We start from the raw sequence: 16,629 nt of genomic DNA, 5'->3' as shown, positions 1-16,629 counted from the left end.
AGGTGTGCGTAATGATGACGTAATGTTGGATGCCAGGTGTGCGTAATGATGACATAATGTTGGATGCCAGGTGTGCGTAATGATGACGTAATGTTGGATGCCAGGTGTGCGTAATGATGACGTAATGTTGGATGCCAGGTGTGCGTAATGATGGCGTAATGTTGGATGCCAGGTGTGCGTAATGATGACGTAATGTTGGATGCCAGGTGTGCGTAATGATGACGTAATGTTGGATGCCAGGTGTGCGTAATGATGACGTAATGTTGGATGCCAGGTGTGCGTAATGATGACGTAATGTTGGATGCCAGGTGTGCGTAATGATGACGTAATGTTGGATGCCAGGTGTGCGTAATGATGGATCCCAGGACTGGTGGTTAGTAAACCAGGCAGTATCTGGTGTGACCACCATTTGCCTCATGCAGCGCGACAACATCTCCTTCACATGGAGTTGATCAGACTGCTGATTGATCAGGTTGTTGATTGATCAGGCTGTTGATTGATCAGACTGCTGATTGATCAGGTTGTTGATTGATCAGGCTGTTGATTGATCAGGTTGTTGATTGATCAGGCTGTTGATTGATCAGGCTGTTGATTGATCAGACTGCTGATTGATCAGGTTGTTGATTGATCAGACTGCTGATTGATCAGGTTGTTGATTGATCAGGCTGTTGATCGATCAGGCTGTTGATTGTGGCCTGTAGAATGTTGTCCCACTCCTCTTCAATGGCTGTGTGAAGTTGCTGGATGTTGACAGGACCTGGAACACGCTGTCATACAGGTCGATCCAGAGCATCCCAAACATGCTCAATGGGTGACATGTCTGAGTATACAGGCCATGGAAGAACTGGGTCATTTTCAGTTTCCAGGAATTGTGTCCAGATTTCAACATGGGGCTGTGCATTATCATGCATTATCATGCTGAAACATGAGGTGATGGCGGTGGATAAATGGCACTACAAAGGGCCTCAGGATCTCATCACGGTATCTCTGTGTATTCAAATTGCCATCGATAAAATGCAATTGTGTTCATTGTCTGTAGCTTATGCCTGCCCTTACCATAACCCCACCATGGGCCACTCTGTTCACAATGTTGACATCAGCAAGCCGCTTGCCCACACAACGCCCTACACATGGTCTATGGTTGCTCGCTCCCTCAACTTTACACATCTGTGGCATTGTGTTGCACATTTTAAAGTGGCCTTTTATTGTCCCCAGCACAGGGTGCACCTGTGTAATGATCAGGCTGTTTAATCAGCTTCTTGATCTGCCACACCTGTCAGGTGGATGGATTATCTTGGTAAAGGAGAAATGCTCACTAACAGGGATGTAAACACATGTATGCACATGTGAGAAAAATAAGCTTTTGTGTGTATGGAACATTTCTGGGATGTTTTTTTTTTACTGACCTTGAACTTTCTCCTTGACCCCTAACCTTTGACCCCTGCAGACGGTGGGAGCGACGGACTGGGAGATGTTCCAGGTCAAGGATCGGTACTTCCTGGCGGTGGCTAACGGCCAGAAACTGAACGAGAGAGGCCCTAGTCACTACAACATCAACTCAACCATCTACGAACTGAACGTGATCACACAGACCTTCGTTAAGTTCCAGGACATCGTCACAAACAGGTTAGTCCACTGAGCCACGCCAGAGGGCATTCAGTTCTCTATAAAAGCCTTGTTTTGTCCTTTACAACATATTCTTTACCTCTTTGTCCACTCTCCAATTCAATTTAAACAACTTAATCCCTTTGGAGCGATGCGTCAGACACATGAACAACAAACCTGGTACACACCTGGTACACCGCTGGTACACACCTGGTACACACCTGGTACACCGCTGGTACACACCTGGTACACACCTGGTACACACCTGGTACACACCTGGTACACACCCGGTACACACCCGGTACACACCTGGTACACCCCTGGTACACACCTGGTACACCCCTGGTACACTCCTGGTACACACGTGGTACACCCCTGGTACACACGTGGTACACACCCGTACACACCCGGTACACACCTGGCACACACCTGGTGCCTAAACACTCCACTGTGGTTTGATCTTTGCAGTGCGGTGGACTGGGAATTCTTCTCGGTGGGTGAAGAAAAGTTCCTTGTTGTGGCCAATTCTCACGATGGATCCTCGTATTCTTTAAACAGTGTTATATACAGGTGAGGTACTCTTATAAACAGTGTTATATACAGGTGAGGTACTCTTTTAAACAGTGTTATATACAGGTGAGGTACTCTTTTAAACAGTGTTATATACAGGTGAGGTACTCTTTTAAACAGTGTTATATACAGGTGAGGTACTCTTATACAGGTGAGGTACTCTTATACAGGTGAGGTACTCTTTTAAACAGTGTTATATACAGGTGAGGTACTCTTTTAAACAGTGTTATATACAGGTGAGGTATTCTTTTAAACAGTGTTATATACAGGTGAGGTACTCTTTTAAACAGTGTTATATACAGGTGAGGTACTCTTTTAAACCGTGTTATATACAGGTGAGGTACTCTTTTAAACCGTGTTATATACAGGTGAGGTACTCTTTTAAACCGTGTTATATACAGGTGAGGTACTCTTTTAAACAGTGTTATATACAGGTGAGGTACTCTTATAAACAGTGTTATATACAGGTGAGGTACTCTTATACAGGTGAGGTACTCTTATAAACAGTGTTATATACAGGTGAGGTACTCTTTTAAACAGTGTTATATACAGGTGAAGTACTCTTTTAAACAGTGTTATATACAGGTGAGGTACTCTTATACAGGTGAGGTACTCTTTTAAACAGTGTTATATACAGGTGAGGTACTCTTTTAAACAGTGTTATATACAGGTGAGGTACTCTTATACAGGTGAGGTACTCTTTTAAACAGTGTTATATACAGGTGAGGTACTCTTTTAAACAGTGTTATATACAGGTGAGGTACTCTTTTAAACCGTGTTATATACAGGTGAGGTACTCTTTTAAACCGTGTTATATACAGGTGAGGTACTCTTTTAAACAGTGTTATATACAGGTGAGGTACTCTTATACAGGTGAGGTACTCTTTTAAACAGTGTTATATACAGGTGAGGTACTCTTATACAGGTGAGGTACTCTTTTAAACAATGTTATATACAGGTGAGGTACTCTTTTAAACAGTGTTATATACAGGTGAGGTACTCTTTTAAACAGTGTTATATACAGGTGAGGTACTCTTTTAAACCGTGTTATATACAGGTGAGGTACTCTTTTAAACAGTGTTATATACAGGTGAGGTACTCTTATACAGGTGAGGTACTCTTTTAAACAGTGTTATATACAGGTGAGGTACTCTTATACAGGTGAGGTACTCTTTTAAACAATGTTATATACAGGTGAGGTACTCTTTTAAACCGTGTTATATACAGGTGAGGTACTCTTTTAAACAGTGTTATATACAGGTGAGGTACTCTTTTAAACAGTGTTATATACAGGTGAGGTACTCTTTTAAACAGTGTTATATACAGGTGAGGTACTCTTTTAAACAGTGTTATATACAGGTGAGGTACTCTTTTAAACAGTGTTATATACAGGTGAGGTACTCTTATACAGGTGAGGTACTCTTTTAAACAGTGTTATATACAGGTGAGGTACTCTTATACAGGTGAGGTACTCTTTTAAACAGTGTTATATACAGGTGAGGTACTCTTTTAAACAGTGTTATATACAGGTGAGGTACTCTTATACAGGTGAGGTACTCTTTTAAACAGTGTTATATACAGGTGAGGTACTCTTTTAAACAGTGTTATATACAGGTGAGGTACTCTTATACAGGTGAGGTACTCTTTTACACAGTGTTATATACAGGTGAGGTACTCTTTTAAACAGTGTTATATACAGGTGAGGTACTCTTTTAAACAGTGTTATATACAGGTGAGGTACTCTTATACAGGTGAGGTACTCTTTTAAACAGTGTTATATACAGGTGAGGTACTCTTTTAAACAGTGTTATATACAGGTGAGGTACACTTTTAAACAGTGTTATATACAGGTGAGGTATTCTTTTAAACAGTGTTATATACAGGTGAGGTACTCTTTTAAACAGTGTTATATACAGGTGAGGTACTCTTTTAAACCGTGTTATATACAGGTGAGGTACTCTTTTAAACCGTGTTATATACAGGTGAGGTACACTTTTAAACAGTGTTATATACAGGTGAGGTACTCTTATACAGGTGAGGTACTCTTTTAAACAGTGTTATATACAGGTGAGGTATTCTTTTAAACAGTGTTATATACAGGTGAGGTACTCTTATACAGGTGAGGTACTCTTTTAAACAGTGTTATATACAGGTGAGGTACTCTTTTAAACCGTGTTATATACAGGTGAGGTACTCTTTTAAACCGTGTTATATACAGGTGAGGTACTCTTTTAAACCGTGTTATATACAGGTGAGGTACTCTTTTAAACCGTGTTATATACAGGTGAGGTACTCTTTTAAACCGTGTTATATACAGGTGAGGTACTCTTTTAAACCGTGTTATATACAGGTGAGGTACTCTTTTAAACCGTGTTATATACAGGTGAGGTACTCTTATACAGGTGAGGTACTCTTATACAGGTGAGGTACTCTTATACAGGTGAGGTACTCTTTTAAACCGTGTTATATACAGGTGAGGTACTCTTATACAGGTGAGGTACTCTTTTAAACCGTGTTATATACAGGTGAGGTACTCTTTTAAACAGTGTTATATACAGGTGAGGTACTCTTATACAGGTGAGGTACTCTTATACAGGTGAGGTACTCTTTTTAAATGTGTTATATACAGGTGAGGTACTCTTTTAAACAGTGTTATATACAGGTGAGGTACTCTTTTAAACAGTGTTATATACAGGTGAGGTACTCTTTTAAACAGTGTTATATACAGGTGAGGTACTCTTTTAAACAGTGTTATATACAGGTGAGGTACTCTTATACAGGTGAGGTACTCTTTTAAACAGTGTTATATACAGGTGAGGTACTCTTTTAAACAGTGTTATATACAGGTGAGGTACTCTTTTAAACAGTGTTATATACAGGTGAGGTATTCTTTTAAACAGTGTTAAACTGGCATTTTATTGTGTTAAAAGTCCTTACAGTGTGGTAAATGACTCAAAGGACTTTAATTAATATGAAGTGAAAACATGAATAGTTTGACCTATATCCTTCTGTGCTTGTCCCTCCAGGTGGCAGGGATATGAGGGATTTGTCCCTATCCACCGGCTCCCAACCATCGGCTGTACCGACTGGGAATATTTCAATACCACAGCGGGATCCTTTCTCGTCTATTCTAGTGCCACCTCTCCCCTGTCTAAAGTCTTCAGGCTGAAGACATACTGATTCCTCGCTGTTTCTGACGCTCCACTATCCGAGCCAGTTAGAGAAACATGGTGTGGTGGAACAATGGAAGGGGAATGAATCACAGCTTTTCTAGTGTTGCTGGACAGACTGGCAGGCAGGCAGACAGACCAACAGAAAGGCAGGCAGGCAGGCAGACAGACCAACAGAAAGGCAGGCAGACAGACCAACAGAAAGGCAGGCAGGCAGGCAGACAGACCAACAGAAAGGCAGGCAGACAGACCAACAGAAAGGCAGACAGACCAACAGAAAGGCAGACAGGCAGACAGACCAACAGAAAGGCAGACAGGCAGACAGACCAACAGAAAGGCAGACAGACCAACAGAAAGGCAGACAGGCAGACAGACCAACAGAAAGGCAGACAGACCAACAGAAAGGCAGACAGACCAACAGAAAGGCAGACAGGCAGACAGACCAACAGAAAGAGAGACAGACCAACAGAAAGGCAGACAGCCAGACAGACCAACCGAAAGGCAGACAGACAAAGGCAGACAGACCGACAGACAGACAAAGGCAGACAGACGGACAGACAGAATGGCCCGACAGACAGACACAGAAAGAAAGGCAGACAGAACTGTAATTGTCTCCCCAGTTGTGTCGGAGATCCAGGCTGTGGGAGAGAATCCTGCTTTTAAAACGACGAGAGAGATGTTGCAGCAGCATCATGAGATTGTGGAAAATGAGGGAAGGAATGTGTACCGTTGGTTTGTAAACAACTTACACTATAAGAGGGACAAGTTTCAAAGTTTATTCGCCACTTGGGTACTGGAGTGGTTGTATATACAGGTCAGTACCAGAACCTTATTCAATGTCCAGAGTGGTGGAGGTGGGTTTATACATAAAAAGTGATTGGTCGGGGGCCTCCCGGGTGGCGCAGTGGTTAAGGGCGTAAACATTTTTTAATTTAAAAAAAAAAAAGTGATTGGACGTAGGATGCACATAAACATGGCTGAAAGGTGACTGGTTGGTAGCAGGAATATATACATATTTATGATAATATATTAACGGTAACATAGCCATATTTATTATAATCTGCAACATTTCAACTTCTAAAATACATAGAGTCCTTGTAATTTACAGCATCGCTCGGTCAACAAAACATTTGCTAAAGTTGCCCAATTAGCTGGAGGGCTGGGGGGGAAAGATCTTTGCTAAAGTTGCCCAATTAGCTGGAGGGTTGGGGGAAAGATTTTTGCCCAATTAGCTGGAGGGTTGGGGGAAAGATTTTTGCTTTGCCCAATTAGCTGGAGGGTTGGGGGAAAGTTTTGCTAAAGCCCAATTAGCGGGAGGGTTGGGGGTAAAGATAAAGAATTAGCTGGAGGGCTTCTTTGCTAAAGTTGCCCAATTAGCTGGAGGGCTGGGGGGGAAAGATCTTTGCTAAAGTTGCCCAATTAGCTGGAGGGCTGGGGGGGAAAGATCTTTGTCGCACACAGTGGTCAAGTCTATGACGTCTGTCAGTCAAAACCCCGATCTGTGAAGCACAGAGCCAGAACTTTGATGTTACTGTATAGCATGTTACTGTATAGCATGTTACTGTATAGCATGTTACTGTATAGCATGTTACTGAATAGCATGTTACTGTATAGCATGTTACTGTATAGCAAAGTTGGGTCGAAGCTCTGAAGACGACAGCATTACGGTACGGCGCCATCTTATAGAAATCATGGACACTGTCACAGGAGAATAGATTGGATCGCAGCGGCTTTCCGCCGTGGGAAAACCAGATGATCAGAGATGCACATCCAAAATCCCATCGAAAGTCAAGAATCCAGTGGCTTGATTTATTAAAACTAAAAGTTTCTATTTGTAAAATTCAAAATAATACATTCGGATAATAACAAAGGTTCCAATATTCAATTTAAACTAAAAAAAAAGCAAGGTAAGACATATGTGGTTCAAAACATTTATGCCTTCACAGTATCTCAAACATTTGCCATAACCAGCAAGCCTTACTTCCTGTCTCTAAATTCCCTAATTTACATATCTGGGCGGGCTAGACTGTTTCTGGCTAGAGGGCGTAATTGACCGTTTCTCATTTAAATCATAACACCACATAACCAAATTAATGTCTACACCTTATATAGAATCGGAATGATTCTAAATGATGCAATATGACCTAATAAACAGATATTTGCATAACCAAAGAAAGATAGAAACTTGGCTCCAACAGGGGAAGAAAGAGAAGATGGGAATGTTTCTTTGTTTGTTTCTTTGTTTGTTGTAGTTTACAACTTCATATAAAGCTTGAGAGTTAAACTGAACTGCTTCAGCAAAGACTCATGGGAAAGGAGGAGTGTGTTGGTCTGGAAATAACAGCTGATTAGAAAGGTTGAGAATGAGATTTAAATGCAGGTTGTGTCAGTGGCCCTGCGCTACCAAAGGTTTTAATCAGGATATGATCTACCACGAAACTGAACTGCTATAGCAAAGGAATCCAAGCTGGACAATTACCTAACAGCTAGTCTCTCGTGTCATGACAGACTTCTAGGTTCCGAGATGACAGACTTCTAGGTTCCGAGGTGACAGACTTCTAGGTTCCGAGGTGACAGACTTCTAGGTTCCGAGACGACAGACTTCTAGGTTCCGAGACGACAGACTTCTAGGTTCCGAGACGACAGCCTTCTAGGTTCCGAGACGACAGCCTTCTAGGTTCTGAGACGACAGCCTTCTAGGTTCCGAGACGACAGCCTTCTAGGTTCCGAGGTGACAGCCTTCTAGGTTCCGAGGTGACAGACTTCTAGGTTCCGAGATGACAGACTTCTAGGTTCCGAGATGACAGACTTCTAGGTTCCGAGATGACAGACTTCTAGGTTCCGAGATGACAGACTTCTAGGTTCCGAGATGACAGCCTTCTAGGTTCCGAAACGACAGACTTCTAGGTTCCGAGGTGACAGACTTCTAGGTTCCGAGACGACAGCCTTCTAGGTTCCGAGACGACAGACTTCTAGGTTCCGAGACGACAGACTTCTAGGTTCCGAGACGACAGCCTTCTAGGTTCCGAGACGACAGACTTCTAGGTTCCGAGACGACAGACTTCTAGGTTCCGAGACGACAGACTTCTAGGTTCCGAGACGACAGACTTCTAGGTTCCGAGACGACAGCCTTCTAGGTTCCGAGACGACAGTCTTCTAGGTTCCGAGACGACAGCCTTCTAGGTTCCGAGACGACAGCCTTCTAGGTTCCGAGACGACAGCCTTCCAAGATTAGACTTCAAAGTCTTAAAACGACACTGTATTTATAATACTGAGTCATCATTTTTGTTGCTTTGCATTTCATTCAAATTGAAGGCTTGAATTCTTGATTGCCTCTAGAATAAACGTGAGAGTTTTATACCGTGCCATGATTTTTCAGCTGCTGTCTTGCCATTGTAATAATATAGCTCGTAAATAATTACAATATCATAATTAAAAAATAATCTCTTTTTATATGTGGTTATTTACAGTAATTTAATTAGCTTCAATAGAAACATTGATGGGTTTCACATAGTATCTAAATATACTTGTATGTTATATGGGTATCTGACATTCATTCAATGTAAAATGAAGAAATAATAAGATATTGTCAAGGAAATGTATAGAGTCTTTCATTTGTCCTGTCTAGATAGGAATATCGCAAGCAAATCAGGTGTTTATGTCTATGGTGCAGTGTATGTTAAACATGAACGTGTATACTTTGTTAGACAATTCTGTGCATTATCTGTACTGCCTACTAATGCTATACTGTACATCCTGAAAAGATAAGCTACTGAGGATTAGCTCCTGCATTCACCACCCATGAGTGGTCTAGCTATAATGTTTGTTCCCGTAGTTCAAAATGTTGTTTTAAATAAAATATTTATACTCTTTGTTGTCTTACAATGATTTAAATACAATTCTGTGACTTTGGCCCACATACAGCTGCTCTGGTCGTCTTGTGTTTCTGTTACTGTAGAGCTGTGCCACCTGCTGGAGATATGATCAGTGATTTATATATACACTAGATGACATGTATGAGGGTGGTGTGTTGATGCCACTGCGCCTCCATCTTGGCTCTCCCCCACCAGTGTTTTGATGCCACCGTGCCTCCATCTTGGCTCTCCCCCACTAGTGTTTTGATGCCACCGTGCCTCCATCTTGGCTCTCCCCCACTGTTTTGATGCCACCGTGCCTGGCTCTTTGATGCCACCGTGCCTCCATCTTGGCTCTCCCCACCAGTGTGTTTGCCACCGTGCCATCTTGGCTCTCCCCCACCAGTGTTTGATGCCACCGTGCCTCCATCTTGGCTCTCCCCACCAGTGTTTTGATGCCACCGTGCCCATCTTGGCTCTCCTCATCCACCGTGCCTCCATCTTGGCTCTCCCCCACCAGTGTGTTGATGCCACCGTGCCTCCATCTTGGCTCTCCCCCACCAGTGTTTTGATGCCACCGTGCCTCCATCTTGGCTCTCCCCCACCAGTGTGTTGATGCCACCGTGCCTCCATCTTGGCTCTCCCCCACCAGTGTGTTGATGCCACCGTGCCTCCATCTTGGCTCTCTCCTACCAGTGTAAAATATATTTTGGAAGTTTTAGAAATGCATGTATTAATGTCTACATGTGTTTTTTCCATGTTTATTATATTACAGACACCTTAATAATTATATTATGTGAGCTAAACATAAAATATATAAAAACATTTTTCTTAAAGTGTAATGTTTTTTAAGTTCTAATGTTACTAATGACAACAACAAAATACCAAAATACATGTAATTTTGTCCTTGAAACATTTCATTGAAATACTGTAGAATTCCATTCATTCCTATGGAGGACTACTTAAATCCTCTGATTGGCTAGTGCATTACGTCAGCAATCCAGGGTAGATCATTGGATAGGATACATACACTCGCTATCAAAGACAAGGAGACATGACTATCTATCAAGTGACATTTTTCTGCACAACAGGTCCTGCATCGTTCCTCTGTTTTCGGGTCAGAGGTAAAGTTTGCACTTCTGGATCCTGCCGTGAAGAAGTTATTTTTAGGAAAAGCGAAATGAATGTAAAATATAATGGATGTGTTTCAATATCCCTATTTTAAAGGGTAACATATTTAACTTGTCTCTATTCACAGTATGTATCGAAGGACCCTTCTTTTGAAGGTAGGAAAGCCTAGTGGTTAGAGCGTTGGACTAGTAACCGAAAGGTTGCAAGTTCAAATCCCCGAGCTGACAAGGTACAAATCTGTCGTTCTGCCCCTGAACAGGCAGTTAACCCACTGTTCCTAGACCAGTTAACCCACTGTTCCTAGGCCGTCATTGAAAATAAGAATTTGTTCTTAACTGACTTGCCTAGTAAAATAAAGGTTAAATTAAAATTATGTGGCCATGAAAGCATTTGAAGGCCTAGTCCTGGTCTACTTAAAATCATGCACATCCCCATTGATGGATCAACAGGTTTGCTAACAGAGCTAATAGTTCAGTTGAAGCCTCCATTCACCCGACACTCCACCACACACTGCAACACCTGGAGACACCCGACACCCACGCAGGCATCTTGTTAATTTAGCTCCGCCTTCAATACCATCAATCCTCACAAACTATTGACTAAGCTACAGGACATGATCATCAACCCAGCTATGTGCCACTGGATACTGGACCTCCTGAGGAACAGAAGTCACACTCTAACCCTCTGTACTGGACAGGGAGAGGGCAGGAGAGGAAGCTGCTGATTCTAAGGATTTTCTGAGCAAGGTACTGTCACGCCCTGACCTTAGATATCTCTGATTTTCTATATATTTTTGTTTAGGTCAGGTTGTGACTAGAGTGGGTAAATCTATTTTTTTGTATGTCTAGGGGTTTTTGTTTTGGTATTTCTATGTGACGAACATGACAGGTACACCTATCCCCTGGGACATAGTAGTTTCTGTAGTTCTAGTTCTGTCATACTACAGAATAGATCAGGATGGTATCCTCTTGCTTACACTCCCTTAACTCCTTGGGCAAATGCATTCTAGTCAATTAGCCTGTCCCTGCATTCTAGTCAATTAGCCTGTCCTTGCATTCTAGTCAATTAGCCTGTCCTTGCATTCTAGTCAATTAACCTGTCCTTGCATTCTAGTCAATTATATTCTACAATTAGCTGTCCCTGCATTCTAGTCAACAAGCCTGTCCTTTCTAGCAATTAACCTGTCCTTGCATCAATTAACTCCTTGCATTCTAGTCAATTAACCAGTCCTTGCATTCTAGTCAATTAACCTGTCCTTGCATTCTAGTCAATTAGCCTGTCCTTGCATTCTAGTCAATTAGCCTGTCCTTGCATTCTAGTCAATTAGCCTGTCCTTGCATTCTAGTCAATTAACCAGTTATTCTAGTCAATTAACCTGTCCTTGCATTCTAGTCAATTAACCTGTCCTTGCATTCTAGTCAATTAACCTGTCCTTGCATTCTAGTCAATTAACCTGTCCTTGCATTCTAGTCAATTAACCTGTCCTTGCATTCTAGTCAATTAGCCTGTCCTTGCATTCTAGTCAATTAACCAGTGCATTCTAGTCAATTAACCTGTCCTTGCATTCTAGTCAATTAGCCTGTCCTTGCATTCTAGTCAATTAACCAGTCCTTGCATTCTAGTCAAACCTGTCCTTGCCTGTCCTTGCATTCTAGTCAATTAACCTGTCCTTGCATTCTAGTCAATTAACCTGTCCTTGCATTCTAGTCAATTAACCTGTCCTTGCATTCTAGTCAATTGGCATGTCCTTGCATTCTAGTCAATTAGCCTGTCCTTGCATTCTAGTCAATTAGCCTGTCCTTGCATTCTAGTCAATTAGCCTGTCCTTGCATTCTAGTCAATTAGCCTGTCCTTGCATTCTAGTCAATTAACCAGTCCTTGCATTCTAGTCAATTAACCTGTCCTTGCATTCTAGTCAATTAACCTGTCCTTGCATTCTAGTCAATTAACCTGTCCTTGCATATTAGTCAATTGGCATGTCCTTGCATTCTAGTCAATTAGCCTGTCCTTGCATTCTAGTCAATTAGCCTGTCCATGCATTCTAGTCAATTAGCCTGTCCCTGCATTCTAGTCAATTAGCCAGTCCTTGCATTCTAGTCAATTAACCAGTCCTTGCATTCTAGTCAATTAACCTGTCCCTGCATTCTAGTCAATTAGCCTGTCCTTGCATTCTAGTCAATTAGCCTGTCCCTGCATTCTAGTCAATTAGCCTGTCCTTGCATTCTAGTCAATTAACCAGTCCTTGCATTCTATTAAATTAACCTGTCCATGCATTCTAGTCAATTAGCCTGACCATGCATTCTAGTCAATTTGCCTGTCCTTGCATTCTAGTCAATTAACCTGTCCTTGCATTCTAGTCAATTAACCTGCCCTTGCATTCTAGTCAATTAACCTGTCCTTGCATTCTAGTCAATTGGCATGTCCTTGCATTCTAGTCAATTAACCTGTCCTTGCATTCTAGTCAATTAGCCTGTCCTTGCATTCTAGTCAATTAACCTGTCCATGCATTCTAGTCAATTAGCCTGTCCTTGCATTCTAGTCAATTAGCCTGTCCTTGCATTCTAGTCAATTAACCTGTCCTTGCATTCTAGTCAATTAACCTGTCCTTGCATTCTAGTCAATTAACCTGTCCTTGCATTCTAGTCAATTAACCTGTCCTTGCATTCTAGTCAATTAACCTGTCCTTGCATTCTAGTCAATTAACCTGTCCTTGCATTCTAGTCAATTAACCTGTCCTTGCATTCTAGTCAATTGGCATGTCCTTGCATTCTAGTCAATTAGCCTGTCCTTGCATTCTAGTCAATTAGCCTGTCCTTGCATTCTAGTCAATTAACCAGTCCTTGCATTCTAGTCAATTAACCTGTCCTTGCATTCTAGTCAATTAACCTGTCCTTGCATTCTAGTCAATTAACCTGTCCTTGCATTCTAGTCACTGAACCTGTCCTTGCATTCTAGTCAATGAACCTGTCCTTGCATTCTAGTCAATTAACCTGTCCTTGCATTCTAGTCAATTGGCATGTCCTTGCATTCTAGTCAATTAGCCTGTCCTTGCATTCTAGTCAATTAGCCTGTCCTTGCATTCTAGTCAATTAACCTGTCCTTGCATTCTAGTCAATTAACCTGTCCTTGCATTCTAGTCAATTAACCTGTCCTTGCATTCTAGTCAATTGGCATGTCCTTGCATTCTAGTCAATTAGCCTGTCCTTGCATTCTAGTCAATTAGCCTGTCCATGCATTCTAGTCAATTAGCCTGTCCATGCATTCTAGTCAATTAGCCTGTCCCTGCATTCTAGTCAATTAGCCAGTCCTTGCATTCTAGTCAATTAACCAGTCCTTGCATTCTAGTCAATTAACCTGTCCCTGCATTCTAGTCAATTAGCCTGTCCTTGCATTCTAGTCAATTAGCCTGTCCTTGCATTCTAGTCAATTAGCCTGTCCTTGCATTCTAGTCAATTAACCTGTCCTTGCATTCTAGTCAATTAACCTGTCCTTGCATTCTAGTCAATTAACCTGTCCTTGCATTCTAGTCAATTAACCTGTCCTTGCATTCTAGTCAATTAACCTGTCCTTGCATTCTAGTCAATTAACCTGTCCTTGCATTCTAGTCAATTAGCCTGTCCTTGCATTCTAGTCAATTAACCTGTCCTTGCATTCTAGTCAATTAACCTGTCCTTGCATTCTAGTCAATTAACCTGTCCTTGCATTCTAGTCAATTAACCTGTCCTTGCATTCTAGTCAATTAACCTGTCATTCTATCAATAACCTGTCCTTGCATTCTAGTCAATTAACCTGTCCTTGCATTCTATTAACCTGTCCTTGCATTCTAGTCAATTAGCATGTCCTTGCATTCTAGTCAATTAGCCTGTCCTTGCATTCTAGTCAATTAGCCTGTCCTTGCATTCTAGTCAATTAACCAGTCCTTGCATTCTAGTCAATTAACCTGTCCCTGCATTCAATTAGCATTCAATTAACCTGTCCTTGCATTCTAGTCAATTAACCTGTCCTTGCATTCTAGTCAATTGGCATGTCCTTGCATTCTAGTCAATTAGCCTGTCCTTGCATTCTAGTCAATTAGCCTGTCCTTGCATTCTAGTCAATTAGCCTGTCCTTGCATTCTAGTCAATTAACCTGTCCTTGCATTCTAGTCAATTAACCTGTCCTTGCATTCTAGTCAATTAACCTGTCCTTGCATTCTAGTCAATTAACCTGTCCTTGCATTCTAGTCAATTAACCTGTCCTTGCATTCTAGTCAATTGGCATGTCCTTGCATTCTAGTCAATTAGCCTGTCCTTGCATTCTAGTCAATTAGCCTGTCCATGCATTCTAGTCAATTAGCCTGTCCCTGCATTCTAGTCAATTAGCCTGTCCTTGCATTCTAGTCAATTAACCAGTCCTTGCATTCTAGTCAATTAACCTGTCCCTGCATTCTAGTCAATTAGCCTGTCCTTGCATTCTAGTCAATTAGCCTGTCCCTGCATTCTAGTCAATTAGCCTGTCCTTGCATTCTAGTCAATTAACCTGTCCTTGCATTCTATTAAATTAACCTGTCCATGCATTCTAGTCAATTAGCCTGTCCATGCATTCTAGTCAATTAGCCTGTCCTTGCATTCTAGTCAATTAACCTGTCCTTGCATTCTAGTCAATTAACCTGTCCTTGCATTCTAGTCAATTAACCTGTCCTTGCATTCTAGTCAATTAACCTGTCCTTGCATTCTAGTCAATTAGCCTGTCCTTGCATTCTAGTCAATTAACCTGTCCTTGCATTCTAGTCAATTAGCCTGTCCTTGCATTCTAGTCAATTAACCTGTCCTTGCATTCTAGTCAATGAACCTGTCCTTGCATTCTAGTCAATTAGCCTGTCCATGCATTCTAGTCAATTAGCCTGTCCCTGCATTCTAGTCAATTAGCCTGTCCTTGCATTCTAGTCAATTAACCTGTCCTTGCATTCTAGTCAATTAACCTGTCCTTGCATTCTAGTCAATTAGCCTGTCCTTGCATTCTAGTCAATTAGCCTGTCCTTGCATTCTAGTCAATTAACCTGTCCTTGCATTCTAGTCAATTAACCTGTCCTTGCATTCTAGTCAATTAGCCTGTCCTGCATTCTAGTCAATTGCATTCTAGTCAATTAACCTGTCCTTGCATTCTAGTCAATTAACCTGTCCTTGCATTCTAGTCAATTAGCCTGTCCTTGCATTCTAGTCAATTAGCCTGTCCCTGCATTCTAGTCAATTAGCCTGTCCTTGCATTCTAGTCAATTAACCAGTCCTTGCATTCTAGTCAATTAACCTGTCCTTGCATTCTAGTCAATTAACCTGTCCTTGCATTCTAGTCAATTAACCTGTCCTTGCATTCTAGTCAATTAACCTGTCCTTGCATTCTAGTCAATTAGCCTGTCCTTGCATTCTATTCTAGTCAATTAACCTGTCCTTGCATTCTAGTCAATTAACCTGTCCTGCATTCCTTGCATTCTAGTCAATTAACCTGTCCTTGCATTCTAGTCAATTAACCTGTCCTTGCATTCTAGTCAATTAACCTGTCCTTGCATTCTAGTCAATTAACCTGTCCTTGCATTCTAGTCAATTAACCTGTCCTTGCATTCTAGTCAATTAACCTGTCCTTGCATTCTAGTCAATTAACCTGTCCTTGCATTCTAGTCAATTAACCTGTCCTTGCATTCTGGTCAATTAGCCTGTCCTTGCATTCTGGTCAATTAGCCTGTCCATGCATTCTAGTCAATTAACCAGTCCTTGCATTCTAGTCAATTAACCTGTCCTGCATTCTAGTCAATTAACCTGTCCTTGCATTCTAGTCAATTAACCTGTCCTTGCATTCTAGTCAATTAACCTGTCCTTGCATTCTAGTCAATTAGCCTGTCCTTGCATTCTAGTTCTAGTCAATTAGCCTGTCCTTGCATTCTAGTCAATTAACCTGTCCTTGCATTCTAGTCAATTAGCCTGTCCTTGCATTCTAGTCAATTAACCTGTCCTTGCATTCTAGTCAATTAACCTGTCCTTGCATTCTAGTCAATTAACCTGTCCTTGCATTCTAGTCAATTAACCTGTCCTTGCATTCTAGTCAATATTCTAGTCAATTAGCCTGTCCTTGCATTCTAGTGTCCCTGCATTCTAGTCAATTAACCAGTCCTTGCATTCTAGTCATTCTAGTCAATTAACCTGTCCTTGCATTCTAGTCAATTATTCTAGCCTGTCCTTGCATTCTAGTCTAGTCAATTAACCTGTCCTTGCATTCTAGTCAATTAACCTGTCCTTGCATTCTAGTCAATTAACCTGTCCTTGCAT

General features: G+C 41.5%; 1 protein-coding gene across 1 annotated transcript in view; it reads left to right on the top strand.

The window, feature by feature from the left end:
- LOC115128062 (thrombospondin-type laminin G domain and EAR repeat-containing protein-like) overlaps positions 1–6,271 on the top strand; it is a 51,166-nt gene extending 44,895 nt beyond the window's left edge. Inside the window, exons 9-11 of the mRNA XM_065015288.1 lie at positions 1,448–1,626; positions 2,074–2,175; positions 5,202–6,271. Of these exons, the coding sequence (XP_064871360.1) occupies positions 1,448–1,626; positions 2,074–2,175; positions 5,202–5,355 (435 nt within the window). The 3' untranslated portion in view covers positions 5,356–6,271. The remainder of the gene's footprint in view (positions 1–1,447; positions 1,627–2,073; positions 2,176–5,201) is intronic.
- Positions 6,272–16,629: the final 10,358 nt, after the last annotated feature.

This window comes from Oncorhynchus nerka, unplaced genomic scaffold, assembly GCF_034236695.1.
Source record: "Oncorhynchus nerka isolate Pitt River unplaced genomic scaffold, Oner_Uvic_2.0 unplaced_scaffold_1543, whole genome shotgun sequence".
Classification (NCBI taxonomy): domain Eukaryota; kingdom Metazoa; phylum Chordata; class Actinopteri; order Salmoniformes; family Salmonidae; genus Oncorhynchus; species Oncorhynchus nerka.
This window is presented reverse-complemented; position numbering and strand designations above follow the sequence as displayed.